This window comes from Gopherus evgoodei, chromosome 1, assembly GCF_007399415.2.
Source record: "Gopherus evgoodei ecotype Sinaloan lineage chromosome 1, rGopEvg1_v1.p, whole genome shotgun sequence".
NCBI lineage: Eukaryota > Metazoa > Chordata > Testudines > Testudinidae > Gopherus > Gopherus evgoodei.
This window is the reverse complement of record NC_044322.1, coordinates 171,938,292-171,953,791: the sequence shown is the minus strand read 5'-3', so window position 1 is coordinate 171,953,791 and position 15,500 is coordinate 171,938,292. Positions and strand designations below refer to the sequence as shown.

The 15,500-nt window shown below is 40.1% G+C and overlaps 1 protein-coding gene across 1 annotated transcript in view; it reads right to left on the bottom strand.

The window, feature by feature from the left end:
- APP (amyloid beta precursor protein) overlaps positions 1-15,500 on the bottom strand; it is a 360,227-nt gene that overhangs the window by 26,942 nt on the left and 317,785 nt on the right. Inside the window, 2 exon segments of the mRNA XM_030579633.1 lie at positions 4,717-4,770; positions 10,311-10,532. Of these exon segments, the coding sequence (XP_030435493.1) occupies positions 4,717-4,770; positions 10,311-10,532 (276 nt within the window).

Genomic DNA, 15,500 nt, shown 5'->3' with positions numbered 1-15,500 from the left:
GTACTGGGGCATAGGCACTAAGAATTCAGCTGTAAGAAATTAAACAATGCACAAGTGACCTCTAGAAAGAAAACATATTATTAAAGCAGCACTTACAGTGCAGCTATCAGCCAAGAGGTGTTACTCTTTTCATTACAAAGCCGTTCTATAAGAGGGGTTTTCAAAGTTTGGCAATACATTTGATTCTGGGCTACACTATACACCAGAGGTCAGCAACCTTTCAGAAGTGGTGTGCCGAGTCTTCATTTATTCACTCTAATTTAAGGTTTCGCATGCCAGTAATACATTTTAACGTTTTTAGAAGGTCTCTTTCTATATGTCTATAATATATATGTAAACTATTGTTGTATGTAAAGTAAATAAGGTTTAAGATGTTTAAGAAGCTTCATTTAAAATTAAATTAAAATGCAGAGCCCCCCAGACCAGTGGCCAGGACCCGGGCAGTGTGAGTGCCACTGAAAATCAGCTCGTGTGCTGCTATACACTATGAAGTTCTCATTGTATGGAACAATTTTTTGTAAGGCAATAAATACTTAATTATTTATAAAATTAGAATTGAAAAGAAAATACAGCTCGAGGCTGACTGCTCAGCATATGAGGTTTTGGATATCTCCCTACCTTTTTTACCTTCCCACTGACCTCTTTATTCTCTTAGCTTACTACCTTTTAGGGAGAAGAGAGAATAGTGAACGTATTAGGCACAATTCTACCTCTGTTCCATCTTTTGTGAATGACACATTGGAAGCAGAGTGTGCTGAAGCATTAGGCTTCACTTCAAAAGTCTGTCATGCAGATGCTGCATCTACATTAGGAAAATTGGTCACATGCAACACCACTGGCTACAGGCAATCGCTCAGAGAAACTCCTCTCCCACCGCCTTTTTAAAAAACGTAGACTATGTAGGGAGTTTACAGAGACTGTTGTACTCTAGGTTCAAGAGCAAGCCCTCTTTACATGACTATTTCTGCTCCTGCTAGCAATAGTGGAGCTGCATAGGTGAATGAGGCAATAGATTTTTTCTGAGTGAAAGCTCTGGAGACTTGGTGCCATTTTCCTCAGAAACCTCAACACTCTATGGACTGGACAACTCTTCACATTCTCTAACATTTTCTGACATGACTGCTCAGGGGAATGATAATTACTAGGCGACTAGACTCCATATGAAACTGTTGCTACAGCTGATAAGACTATGAGCACCAGGGCTAAGAATCAGTCTGATATACCTAAGCTGCATTATTTCTCATGGTGGGTCCTGATCTAGGTGTGATCTCAAGATCCTATTGTTTGCACAGAAGAAAGGTGGTGACTGTGAGAACTTCCTATTTGGCAATACATCAGCCATTTTAAAAAAATGTACATGTGGAGGCATTAAACATCTGTTTGTTTTTTAAAAAGGTTCTGAGCACCCACTGGCAAGTCTGACAAGTTAGCTCATGGCAATATATTTGAGTAAAGATGTTCATTTGTTTTCAAGACCACAAGGAAAGCCTGATTATGGATGACAGACATCAATATTTTCACCCTGCAGAAGCAGAAACTGAAGAGTCAAGATGGTGAATGAGGACGCTTAAAGGGAAACCAGTTTGGAATTGCTGCAATTTAAAAAAAATTGTTTACAGTAGTGTCCGGTATTTCAACTGCCTTTGAGTCCCTCTGCTAATATTTGTGCTTCTACAAACACATCCTCCTATTTCACATTTTTCTCTACTCTACTGATGTACAAAAGAACAGCCAAAAGAACACTTGAAAGCTGACCTTCTATACAAAAAATTCAGTGAAACCAACTATATACAAAGCAAAATATTGTTTCCTTCTTTCAGTTATAATAAATTGAGGTTTTACTTGTAATAAGTGGGTAAAAATTCAGAGACAAGGGTAATTTTTAAGTTTACAGCATTCCTTTTGCATTTAATACTTGGAGTTTGATTAATTATCTACTTTCGTTGGAATTTTGGAAAGATATTATCCTATACTCTAGTACCATTGCTTGGACTAGTGTACATGCCTCATAAATAGCTCTGAATGCTTCAGAAGTATTTTAAAATTACCTAAATTATAACTTCAATGTGTGATGGAAAATCAGGTGAGTATTTGTTGCTAGACATTCATACTTTGAGCAGACTGGCGGAAAGTCTCTCTTTGGTATTTGCACATCATTTGATCTGTCTTGATCAGGTTTTTAAGAATTCAGTATGTCTACTGATAATATGCAGTGGCTCAATTTACTATAACTCCTTTTGTTGCAGAGATCAGAGTCTAAGTGAAAGTTATTTAATTAAAAACCTGGCAAATAAGGTTGCTGGAGCCTAATGAATAATTGTTTGGTTCATCCTAACATCAGATGGCCATTAGCAGTGCCCTCTAGACTTCCTCATATAAATCAGCACAGAGACCTCTGAGTTCAGTGAAAACATTCTCTCTTACTTGTGCAGAGACAGGGTGGTGAAGGAGATTATGTTGTCTCTAATGTATACAGTATATTATGATATGTTGTACAAGGAATCTTGGAATGCTGCGAAGTCATATACTGTACTAGAAACAGAGAGTAAGTCCAATCTAGCTAAGGATGCATAAATGTTTCCATCATAATCCTCTGTTTTTAGTAATTACTTGAATAAAGCTTTTCTTTGTAGCTTCAAATGGATTTTTTTGAATTACAGCATCCATATGAGGTAGGAAAGCATTATTGCTGTTTTACAGACAGGGAAGTGCGGCAAAGGGTAAATTAGTGACTCACCAAGATCATACAGGAAACTTGCTGATGAACTGGGAAGTGATGTCAGGTCTCCTGAGTCCAAGTCAATACTCTACCTACTAGACCAGCCTATTAACTTGGGCATTTCCTGACATGAGCACTTAACCACATACACGGAAAGGGAATTTGACAGTTCATAGAATCTGCGAATGTTTTTAAAAAGTTAATAAGCTAGAAATCTGTTAGACTTTTCTGAAGACAAAAAATATCTGGAAACACAGATGTTTAAGACGCTTTTCCAGGTAATGTAAAAGGGATATGCCATTGTCAATTAGTGCAAAAATTAATACAAGGTAGCCACTTTCCCCATCTTCTTCTAACTGAACCAAAGAAGTTGGTTTATTCCTACAAACTCAGAGTGCAGGCACAAAGATTAGTTCCAGCATTAGATTTAGAGTAACTGTGCTCATTTATTGGTAAGATTGTCAGTTTGCACTTACTTGGGATGGGGATAATCACAAGAGGAACATTCACTCAAGGGGACTATAAGAGAGCTGAGGCAAATGGTAAATTAAGTGACTACAACAGGACCTCCTCAGCACTCAAACTCCATGTTAAAGGCGTAAGTGTTGAAGAGGCTGTTGCACAATGCCCCATTTGCACTGATCACCACCTAAAACTCAAGCAGCGAAGAGTTAAAGAAATACTTAGCGTAACTTATGAGCAGTAAAACCGTCCCCTCTCACTTTTGGAAATTTGAAGCTACAAAAAAAATCACCTTTCAAAGTATCACAGCCCGTCTCAGAAATCTAACATACAACCTTGGATAGATCATTAACTACACTGGCACTAGTACTCTTGGTACAATACCACTGCCAGCCAAAAGAATGTACAAGAAGAAAGTAAGAACCCCATTATCAATGGTTTAATGATAGCTAACACTTAATGAGATGAAGCCTGAATGTGGCAAACTGGAGCAAGAGTATATCTTCTCATATCAGTACCCACCAGACTTTCCACCCCTCATTTATGAAAAATATTTAACAACGAACATGGGTCTCTTAGCAGCAGGCTTTTGATTATGCATATGAAAATGCCAATCAACAACATAACAAGCATAAATGAGTGAATAAGACATTATGCAGGAAAAAAACTATGAGAAGAAAAATCCTTGTAAAACAGACAGGTTACAAGGTTAGGATTAAAGTGTCAGTATATTTTGTGGGTTAGGGAGAATGAAGATAAAATATTCATATGCAAAATGCTGCATACAGTATGATATTTCTACTCCTCTTTAGGAAGCTCTGTATCCCAGAAGACAAAAACACTTAGGTGCTATGAGGATGTTACACTTGCTTTTAAAAAATGTGATGTTGCAGTGCTGAAATTCTGATCCAAGAACTGACTGATCTAATATCACTGATGTGCTGGAGGGAAATCTAAATTCTGCCATTAAGGGAAGGTTGGAGCGATTGCTCTGCCTTCAGTGGAGTCAGCCCTGAAGAGAGGCTACTCCTAGAAAGGACTTCTTCCCGAGCTTGTAAAAATACTTCTGAAGAGCAACTTTGCCTTTGGAAATTGCATCAAGTGGCTGGTATTTAAAAAAATAAGTCCTGACCCTGAACCGCCTAAAAAGTTTTAATGGCCCCATCAATTTCCAAACTGTGCAAGCTGAACTCTGCATGATTATTTTCAATTTACAAAACACCATCTATTTTGTTTATAAAAAATACACTACTTTTGCTACATGGGAAGAAAAAATGGACTGTTCCTCCAGTCTCCTTCCCCATCCTTTTTTCAAGCACATACTGATATAGAGAGAGTACTCAGAGGCTTAGGGGGAAGATCTGTGAGAGCCCCCTTTAAAATTGTGGCTGCAATTCCCCATCTATACTGGTTCATGACATGACACTACAGTTTAATAGGGGGTAATAACAGAGAAAAGGATCATTTCAGCTCAAGCAGGTCACAGACATGCTGGGAAAAATATAGGTTAGGTAAAAGCCATGCAAGTTATATACCTGGTCTTGTGGTCAGTCCTCTGTCTGCAGCTGGGCGGGCATCAACTGGCTCAACTGGGCATGTGCAAAAAAAATAAAAGCAAACAAAAAACCCAAAATGATAAGTCAACTGCTCTTTTGTTGGGATAGTGCAGGAGAGACATATGCCATAAACAAAGTTATAATAGCAGCAGCTGGAAAAGATTTGCCTTAAGTTAACCCTGGAAATAAAAGGAAGGAGATGGGGACAACTTCAATAGTGTCTTTTGTCGCTGACATGTCCATCCTGCGCTTTATACTCTGGATATTGCTCAAAATTAGAAACTATCAAGATCAAAGAATTTTACCGTCAGTAGGGTAAGGCTTTATACATTGTATCCTTAGAAACATCTTCCTACCTTTTTATTAGAATTGGGAACAGGAATTGGCATGAGTCCTTGCAGCAAGTTTTAATCACTGCTAATTTCTAAACGCCCACTAAATCTTAGTTTATTCTTCCAGATTATTAACTTTTGAAGGCAACAGTTATTAGAGATATATAGAGATATCTATCTATCTAATGTAGTTTCTAATATATTTTGGTTTGTATGCAGTAAAATTGTCCATCTCATTAGATTATCTTCCATTTTAAAAGTAGAAGGGGACTTGAAGAACAACCATATTTCTGTGCCCTGCATTCACATCTTTAAATACTGTATATTCCCACACAGAGGCCATACCTGGCTGAAGACTGGTGTGATGCTTTTTGGAGCCCATTGGCACTAATGGTAAATAGGAAAGTGAATAACCTGACTCTTCACCCATAACCTTAGCTAAACCCAAACTTGAGCCTGTTGGGGAAGTTTAAAAAAAAACAACAGTGTTATTCCTCCTCTCCGCCTTCTTTATTTTTCTTCTTTTGTGTTACTTTGTGCTTCTTTGTTCCAGTTGGCATTGGAAGTGCCAAAATGGTACAAAGAACTTGGCTTCTCCTTTTGGTTGCTCTGGAAATATGGTGCCAAGTACTGAGCGTTGAAAGGGGCTTTTTTCAGGGGGGTCGCACTGCTTTCTTAGCACACACCATGCTCCCTACATGGAGCAGTAAAAATGCATCAGTTATCAAACCATCAGTAGCCCCTGTGATTGCCTTCACTAAACTGCTTTTTGTACAATGTTAAATAAAAGTACAGCCACTAAACATTTTCTCATCTAAGCCTTTTGCTAGGTTACTCCAATTGTGGACTACAGCCCCCCAAGCAGCAGCATTTTTCCAGTGAAAAGGATTGGTGCTCAAGGATTGAAATATCCTGCTACTGCAGAGACATTACCCTTATTCCCTCCTCTGGTGTCACCATGCTTCTTGCCCTCACCCAGTTCCTGTATTCTCTGAACATTTCCACTCCCTGCTCATCTGGCACCTGTATGCTGTTACAGTTGGTACTTCAAAGCAGGGACTGAATATGTTGTTGCAAAGGATATATAGACACTGCAGAAGTGATAGCTGAATGGAAGAGTAAAATTATGTCAATCACTGAAAAATTAGAACAGGTTGTGGCAGGAAAAATGGGGGCAGCTGAATGGGGAAGAGAAGGGAACTGTTTGCTGTAAATTGGTGTGGCTACATGTGACTGGCCCAATACTTCTGCGGATGGGGAAAGAAATAATAGTAATAGTACTGAACTCTTATACAGCTCTTATAGTTCTCAAACTGCTTTATGAAAGGAAGGTAAGTATCATTACCCCCCCATTTTACAGATGTTGAAATTGACACACAGAGGGAAGTGACTTGCCCAAGTTCACAGAGGAAGGCTAAAGCTGACAACATAACCTCAAGATCTGCAAAAGTAACTAGTGATTTTGGAATCTTCAATTTCTAGGTGCCCAAATATGAGACACCTTAATGGGGCCTGATTTTCAGAAAGTGCTGAGCAGCTGCCTTCTGAAAATCAGGACCCTTTTAAGGTTTTTCTAATTGGACACCCAATGTTGAGCCACTTAAAAATCATTAGTCACTTTTGAAAATTCTGGCCTGGCGCTCCTGACTCCTAATCCACCGCCCTTGCTGTACTACACTGCCTTCCCATTACAGCATGTAGACATCCTTCCTGTGCAAAGGAGGCCTTGCAATTGTGTGCTAGCTGCTTTAGTGCTGTCAGTTACTTGGCAACACAAGGGGATTGTCTGCAATGATAAATGTTTGTATGCTTAGGGAAGAAGAGCCAAAGCAGCTGGAAACAGAATAGAACAACAGTGCACATGTCTGCAAAACAATCCCCAGGTAGGGTTTCCTCACATAGGGAACAGCAGGTGGGCATATATCAGGTCATGAGGTGTGCATAAGGGAGAGCACTGACTTAAAGATATGTTCTTTGAAGAAAGGGTGGGTGCTGGAGGAAGATGTTGAGTGGTATAAGTCTGTAATGTACAGGATGACTATGTGCACAGATATGATAACCACAGTACTAATAAGACACATGGCGTTACGCTCCACTCCGAGTTTTAAAGTAGTACACTAATTCTGCATGCTCCAAAACTGTTTGTATATATACTGACCTCATTTTCACATGCAAATATGATAATTTTAGGCACAAATCAGCAAGTGCACAAAATTGGAGCCCAATGCTGTTTTCCATAAAAGTTTGGCCCCAAGAAGTTCATTATTGTACCTACTTTTTTTCCATGATGGGATGATTACGCAGGCTTCATTCTGTGTGCTCTTGCTTCACTTTACATCTAATATTAAGATATCTGATGGCAAAAGGAGCATTTCTAGTGCTTTATATGTAACTATCATTTAATCTGGAAGCACTCACAATGTGCTTCTCTCTCCAAAAGGAAAAGAAGGGGCAGTCCTTCCCCAAAGAACTCAAAATCCAAGACAGACCAACTGGTAGGGGTAATGGTACAATTTTCCATGGACTCATGAGAGGTGAAAGTGGTGACTGGTCACAGCACGATAGCATAAGGTTACATTAACAAACATTTAATTTCAGCAAAAGATAAACAGTCTATTCCTCACTGAGGACAACTGTGCCTGTTGAGGAAAAACCCACAGAGTGAAAACACTGGCAAAAACTCCGATTTGACTTTGACAGGGTCAGGATTTCACCCTTAGTTTCTTCAGAAGCATTAGGGGAAGTATATCTAGCTAAGCTGAGCTAGACACTGGCAAATATGATGGTGATGCGTTACTAAGCTAGAAATATGGTAATTTGTATTATAATTCATTGCTAAAATAAGAGTACCTGTGAAATTCCAAGTTTTTTAAATACAAAATGCCTCATTTCTTAGTCTTATCATGTGGACTTAAATTACCTTTTTCAAAACTAGAAAGGAACAGATTTTGTAAACCTGTCAACGTTTCACAGTAACTGGAAGATTACTCACATGACCAAAGATCTAAGAGTGCATGTAGGTTCATATTCTTCCTTGAATATAGTTTACGTTGGATATTTATTGGCAAATCAATTTAGTGTATATGTGGGGGGAGTGGGGGACTTTCAGAAGTCTGAGGGGATTTGCTGGATCTTAGCAGGCTTAAATTTAGACTACAGAGAAATCCATTTTTCACTGGCTCCTTAACCTCTAAGCAAGGTATGCAAACAACTGCAGATGGAAAGCAATTCTAATAAGAGAGAAACTGCTAAAAGTACACTTATTCTTTTACACAAATATGCAATACACAGGGAAATTCAGAATGAAAGTAAGAAGTCTCGCACTTAAATCATCCCCCATCACACCAGCAGTTTTGCATATACTATATCTTGATGATCACTTAAACACATCTCCAGAAGAGGGAGGTGCTAGACTGAAATACTAAATTATGACCTTAATGCTGGATTTGCGTGCACTTGTTCTTTCTTACCATCACTCAACTTCATGAATTCCTTTTTCAATGGTTAATTAAAAACATCTCATGCAGCTGTGACAATGTTGAGAAAAACACAACGTAACAGTTCATTTAGAATCAGTCTGTTGTATAAACACATATTTAATTTACTTGACAGATATCAGTGTCTGTTCAAAAAATTTGTATTCTGATGTGCACGTTAAATCTAAAAAGGCAACTAGTTTACCCAACACACTGTAAGGGCTGCTTTGGATAATAGCGAAGTATGTCGTCTTCCAATGCCACAAAGGAATAGCACTGCATTGGTGTTAATGTTTACATTCAGAGAGTTAAGACTCCCAGGCCGAATGACTAACACTCGGAATTTCTGATCACCAATATTTCAAAAATGAGATTTACTTCCAGCTAGAGCAAAGCAGTACTAGCATCTGTAGATTGGCTATTCATTAAACAACGATCAAATGACCAAAACACCCAAGTTAAAATTGTTAGATCAACCATATGCCACATTATCCAGAGACCAAGAATCTCTTCTAAGGGTCAATCCTGCAGAGCACTCCTGTGTGGTGCTCAGCATCTCGCATCTAAAGGCTACTCCTATTATTTCAGTTGTTCTCTGTGGTGCATAATACAGGATTATTTTTTTAATCCTACGTGTACTATGATTAATTATTTGTGAAGCAACAACGGTAAGAATATTCTTGTCTATAAAGACCCTTCAATACTCCTTGAATAGCCATAAAAGATTTACAAAGTAAACACTGAAAGTGCCACAACAGACTATTGTAGCACGTATTAAAATGCCCAATAATCCAAAATTAAACAAAGCAGAAGTGTTTGTGCATCTTTATTGGGAATATATTAAAAGAAATAAGAACCACACATCTAGATGCAATTTATCTGCCTGTGGAAGCAACAGTGTCATCTTAAAGTTGCATTTATCATTATTTCCTAAATGCTAATTTTTCTGTTTCAATTAACCTTGACTTAAGTTTCTCTCACTGAATGGTGGAGTTTACGTTTCCCTTTGTTAATTCATCTCAACGCTTACATAAGAAGAAACTTAAGGGCAGCGAACAAATAAGAGTTTTCTAGATTTCTGATTAATGTGGCTCAGGCACCTAGACAAAACGTGGCCTTTCTACTGCTCTGGCAGTAAAATGCCCAATTATTTTTAAATTTAAAGATTAGATAGAAATTATTTAAAATTAAAAACATGAAAAGCATATGACTCTCTCAACTGGTTATTCCATGAGTTACACAAAGTACTCCTGTAGAAACTTTCACTGTCCAGTTACAAAATGGTGAGTGCATGCAGAATGCCCTGGTACTAAATACTGGAAAATATTCTAATCAGTAAAATCACGTGTATACTTATACCACAACGCTTTATTTTTAGTATGGCTCTAGGGTACTGTGCTTATTCATTTTGATGGTAGCAATTAAAAGCTCCTGTTTACGTGATTTTAAAATGCACATAATTCTAACACATTAACCCCATTAATTTACAGAATATCACTTAAATTTTGCTGTTTTTATAATAAGGGGAGTAGATTAAATTCAATACTGAGATTTATGATGTACTTAAACATCTGAGATGTAATCAGCATTCTCTGTCCCATTAAGGAAGCCAGGCAGGTGTGGCAGACCATTTCACACAATCAGAATGTATAATTTCCTACTTAAGCTAAAAAGGTGAAGATTTTTAGGACATGAATCAATCATCACACAACAACTCACTTCAAAACACTCTGGGTGGGGCCTTCTCTCAGTGATTCTAAATTACCTTCATTTTCAGTGTTGGCTGGGACAGAATCAACACCAAAAGGATGCCATGGCTGAAGGTCATCTAGGCTGAATTCTCCATCAACTGGAAGAAGTTCAACTGTGGTTTTAGTTTCAGTTAATGAAGGCATGAGGGCATCATTTCCATAGCTGATCCTGGGCTCACTGATCATATTGGCCAAGCCATCATCTGAGTAGTTTTGCTCTTTCTGAAGCAGTTCATCTGAAAACAAAACGAATACAAGAAAATATGTTGTCAATATATGAGGACTCCATTTCAATTTTCCTTTGATAGGAATTTATAATAGCAGATTTAATTTTTTGTAAGATGTTTTAAGAAAGGAAAATAAAAGTTTGGCATGGTTAACATTTTTCATGCTGCTCGGTGAAACATTTTCCAAATGCCAACAAGAAACATTTCATACCCACGAAAGCTTGTGCCCAAATAAATCTGTTAGTCTTTAAGGTGAGATCGGACTCCTCATTGTTTTTGTGGATAGAGACTAACATGGCTACCCTTCTGATATTTGATACCCAGTTTCCCCACCAAGACCCATGCTCTGATGCTCAATATCCCTTCATTCTGGGGCATCTCATCCTTTTGATGATCTTGATTGTTTTTTCCATATTTGGGAAAATTAAATTCATGTCAGTTGTCAATGTTACTCCATGCGTTAAGGTGGGCAGAAACTATGAAGGAATAGCTTCGTTCTTTCCTCTCCCAGTCGCAGCACATCATTATCTCTGCAATGCTCTTGATCTCTCTCTGCCCACTAATCCACAGTCCCAGTACCACTTATTGCATAAACCTGGGTCTACTGGGACACTAAATCAGGAACATCTGTTTCTTTAATACAATGCAGATACTTTATCCAAACTACTGCAATATAATTATCATCTCAACAATCTCAGAGTAGTAGATACCTACATTATCAACCTGTAGTGTGAACCTACAGAAGATTCTATAAAACATACTGACCATAAACTTATAGCAAAAAATGAATAAAATATATGAATAATACACTCAATCCTCAGCAAACAGAGATATCATTAATTAGCCAGACCCACATTTGTAATGTAGTACCTATTGTTTTGGGATTTGAAAAACTTAGGAAAAGAGAGGAACAGAGCACTTCGTAGTCCCATGAACTACATATATTTTAGCTGTTTTGCTTCCCAAGATACTAAAAATTAGTTGGATAACAACACATGCCCTTCCATGTCTCGTCACAGTAATTCCTTGTAAATGCTGTTGTGTCCCCTTGCCTCAGGGTGAGCAGATGTGCCTGCGACGTTGCACTCCATAATGTTTTATGGAAATATGCTTATGAGTGTGAGGCCATGGCTACACTGGCGCTTTACAGCGCTGCAACTTTCGCGCTCAGGGGTGTGAAAAAAACACCCCCTGAGCGCTGCAAGATACAGCGCTGTAAAGCCTCAGTGTAAACAGTGCCACAGTGCTGGGAGCGCGGCTCCCAGCACTGCAAGCTACACCCGTGGAGGATGTGGAGTACGTGCAGCGCTGGGAGAGCTCTCTCCCAGCACTGGCGCTGCGACCACACTCGAAACTTCAAAGCGCTGCCGCGGCAGTGCTTTGAAGTGCAAGTGTAGCCATACCCTGAATATGACGTAACTGGAATACGCTTCATGCAAAAGGTCTCTTTAAGGTATCGTTACAAAGCTTATAATCTACTGAGTGTCTTCATCCTATTTGTATGCATGTATCATTCTTGTATCTGAAGCTAGAAATATGAAATATAACTCTGAGGTCCTATTGTAATTATGCAAAGTGTGGGCCACTAATGGAGGTTTAGAATCTTGATGGCTCCTATTGACTAGGACAATTGGTTGTAAATGGCTCTGTTTACTTGCAAACCTTCCGGGGTATGTGCGGGCCAGCCCTGGAAGAATGGAGGTTGGGGTCTCTCAGGACATGTGAACATGTCACCTAATACTGGAATCCATCTTAAACCTGGTGCTTTTCCACTTAGAAGGAGGAGTGGGGACCCAAAGACACAAAGATTCCTGCCTTGCGCCAAAGCTATAAAAGGGGGTGGAACAGAACAAAAGGGGTTCCAGTCACGAGAAAACCCCTAGTTATCACCTAAGATGTCTGCTGGAACTAACAAGGACTGTACCAGGGGAAAGGCTTTGGCCCAGACTAGGATGGAGTCTAGTCTGTGAAAGAAGCTTATTGCAACATCTCTGAGGGTGAGATTTTACCTGTGAACAGTTTCTTAACGTATTACGCTTAGACTTGTTTGTTTTTGCTTTATTTTGCTTGGTGACTCACTTTGTTCTGTCGGTTACTACTTGAATCCTACTTTTTATACTTAATAAAATCACTTCTGTTTATTAATAAACCCAAAGCTGAGATGGCCTGAATGACTCTGTCACACTCCTATTTTCTCATCTCTGATTCCACTGACTGTTTAGGATTTCCTCTCTTGCATCATGCATCAGATCTGATTGCAAACTCTTTGGGTATGGCCCATGTGAAATGCACCTGTATTTTGAGGAGCCTGGCACAGTTTTGGGCATTTTAACAAACAGCTGTCAAGAAGGAAACTGGTTAAGAATTGCCAATAAAGTGGAAGCTAATTAATAGTGCTGTTTTGAAAACACACACTTTTTTCCAGACACAAGTGACTGTAAAGGTTACACTCAGCAAAAAACTTACAACTGGTGATACGATAACTCTCATTAAGGATGGCGTCTCCATTCCCTTGTCAATACAAGCTACTGAATTTTTGTAGCTATATACTTACATTTGAATTTTGCGATGTTATAGGAAGTCAGAATTCTCTGCTATGCTGCCAGCCTCTTTAAGTCACTCTGAGGGTGCAAAAGGGTCTGGATTCTGTCCATAACTGACCAGGGGAGAATTCCCTGTATGGAAGGGAACCACCTAACACTGTAAGGCTGGAACAGTTCGCTCCTGATCTATCCAACCTCCTGCTCCGGCAATGGACATTCAGGAAGAGATAAGACTGCTTCATTATGCTCTGGCATAAGGGATTCTATGCTAGTGCAGAGATGCCAACCTTGCTCTGAGACTTTCAGGGATTTTTATGAAAACAAATGAGAGAGAAATTAAGGAGGTTGCTTGGACCATTCTCTCCCCACCTCTGCCCTGAGGAACCAGGACCTCTCCCCTTTCCCTTCTCCTCTCTGTCTATGGCCGGGAGGGGGAAGGTCTGTGTATTCCCTTTTACAACCTGACCACCACACCCAAACATGGAGAAAAGGAAGAGCTGCCCTTCGATGACACCTAGGGCCCTTAATTACCTTGGCCAGTTCCGGGACTGGACCTTTTTCCTGGGCAGATTGTGCTGGCCTGCTCTAGGTTCCAAGGATGAGTTAACGTGGTCCAGCAGGGTCCACATACGGCCGTTACAGAGCAACATGCAGCCGGTGGGTTGGGCAATGAACCCAGCAGTGCCCCAAGCCAGCAATGAGGCATCTATGACGATGGTTCTTATTTTTGTGTTTCAGTGGGCAGCATGTGAATGGGGTCGTCACATAGGCCTTGTGGGGATCCTTCCACCAATTCAGGGAGTCAAGAATCTTCTGTGGAACAGATATCCTTTTGCTCAAGCTGCGTAGGCTGTTCTGAGCCAGGCCTGGAGATATCTTGAATGCAGTCTGGCATGGGGTGTAATGAACATGCAGGCTGCCACACGGCCTAGCATCTGCAGGAAAGTCTGTGCTGTGGTTTGAGAGCTCCTCTGAAGGATAGAGATGAGGTTGGTCATAGTGATGAATCTGTCTGTAGGCAGAAAGGCTCTGGCAATTGTGGAATCTAGGGTGGCCCCCGTGAATTCAATGCGTTGGACAGGTGTCAAAGTGGACTTCTGTGTGTTGAGGCTTAGTCCAAAGGAATGGAAGAGTATCAAGGACTTGCAGGTCACAGACTGCACTCTGAGAAGGAACCATCCCTTGAGGAGTCAGTCATCAAGACAGAGAAAGACCATTATCCCCAATCATCACAATAAGGCCATCACAACCAAAAGGACTTCGGTAAAAAATTCTGTGCACAGTCAAGAGACTGAAAGGGATCTGTACATATTGACAGTGATTGTTGCTAATTGTGAACTGTAGAAAGCATCTGTGAGCAAGATGCAATAGTAGGTGGAAACAGGCATCCTGAAGGTCAAGGGCTATGAACCAATCGTCCGGATCTAGAAATGATATTCTTGTTGCTAACCTTAGCATCCCAAACCTCTGTGTCCAGATGAATGCATTCAGAGTTCTGAGGTCTAGGACTGGCCTCCATTCTCGTTTCTTCTTGGGCACCAGGGAGTAACTTGAATAGAGCCACATCCTGATGAAGGGAGGGACTAAACGTGGTGACTCTCATGAGACGGGATCATGAAGGAGGATTAGGAATGGGGATGAAGAAGTGAATGTCATAGCCTGATGTAATGACTTCTAGCCCCATCTGTCTGATGTGATCTGCTCCCATAATGTTCTGAAATAGAGTCAGAGGTAGGGGAGGAAAGAGTGGTGGAAGCAATGGGGCCAGAAGGAGTGATTCATGGCTCTCAACCAAAATATCAAAAGGACAGAGGAATTTTTCCTCTGGTACCTAGGCCACTTCCTGGGTGGTTCCACAGCCCTCTGATACACGTGGGCAGAATTTGATTTTCATTTTTTTTTTTGTAATTTTGACAGATATCACTTGTATTTTTAAGCATATTTTTAATTGGTATCAACTTAGGTTTTTACAGTTGTGGGAAATTAAGTGGGGGATTGAATTATTTAAAGGCAGTAGATGTTGACATTCAAAAAGCTAAGCTTTATCTGTAACAAGCCTAATTCACAGAATTTTGCCCATAAAATCTTCAGTTCTCACCAGCTAGGATGTTAAGGCTAAAAACAAAATCTTGGGCCTTTTGTTACAGGTACTGGATTGTGGGGCTGGTCACAATGGTCCTGGAGCTTGCACTGGAGCTGATGGTAGGATGCGCGCGTCAGCGGGTGCGAAGGCATCAGCTGGACTAATGGTGCCACTGGATGATCTCTCTTGGTACCTGGCAGGAGAGATAAGTCAAGTTCCTCAAGGATTAGGAGATCCCTTGAGAGCAGGAATCAGTTTGGTACCAGTGAGTAAGGTTGCTGGATGACCGGCTGTGACGTAGTTATTGGTACTGGGGACAGGTAGCTGAGTGATCCACACATCCCTTATACT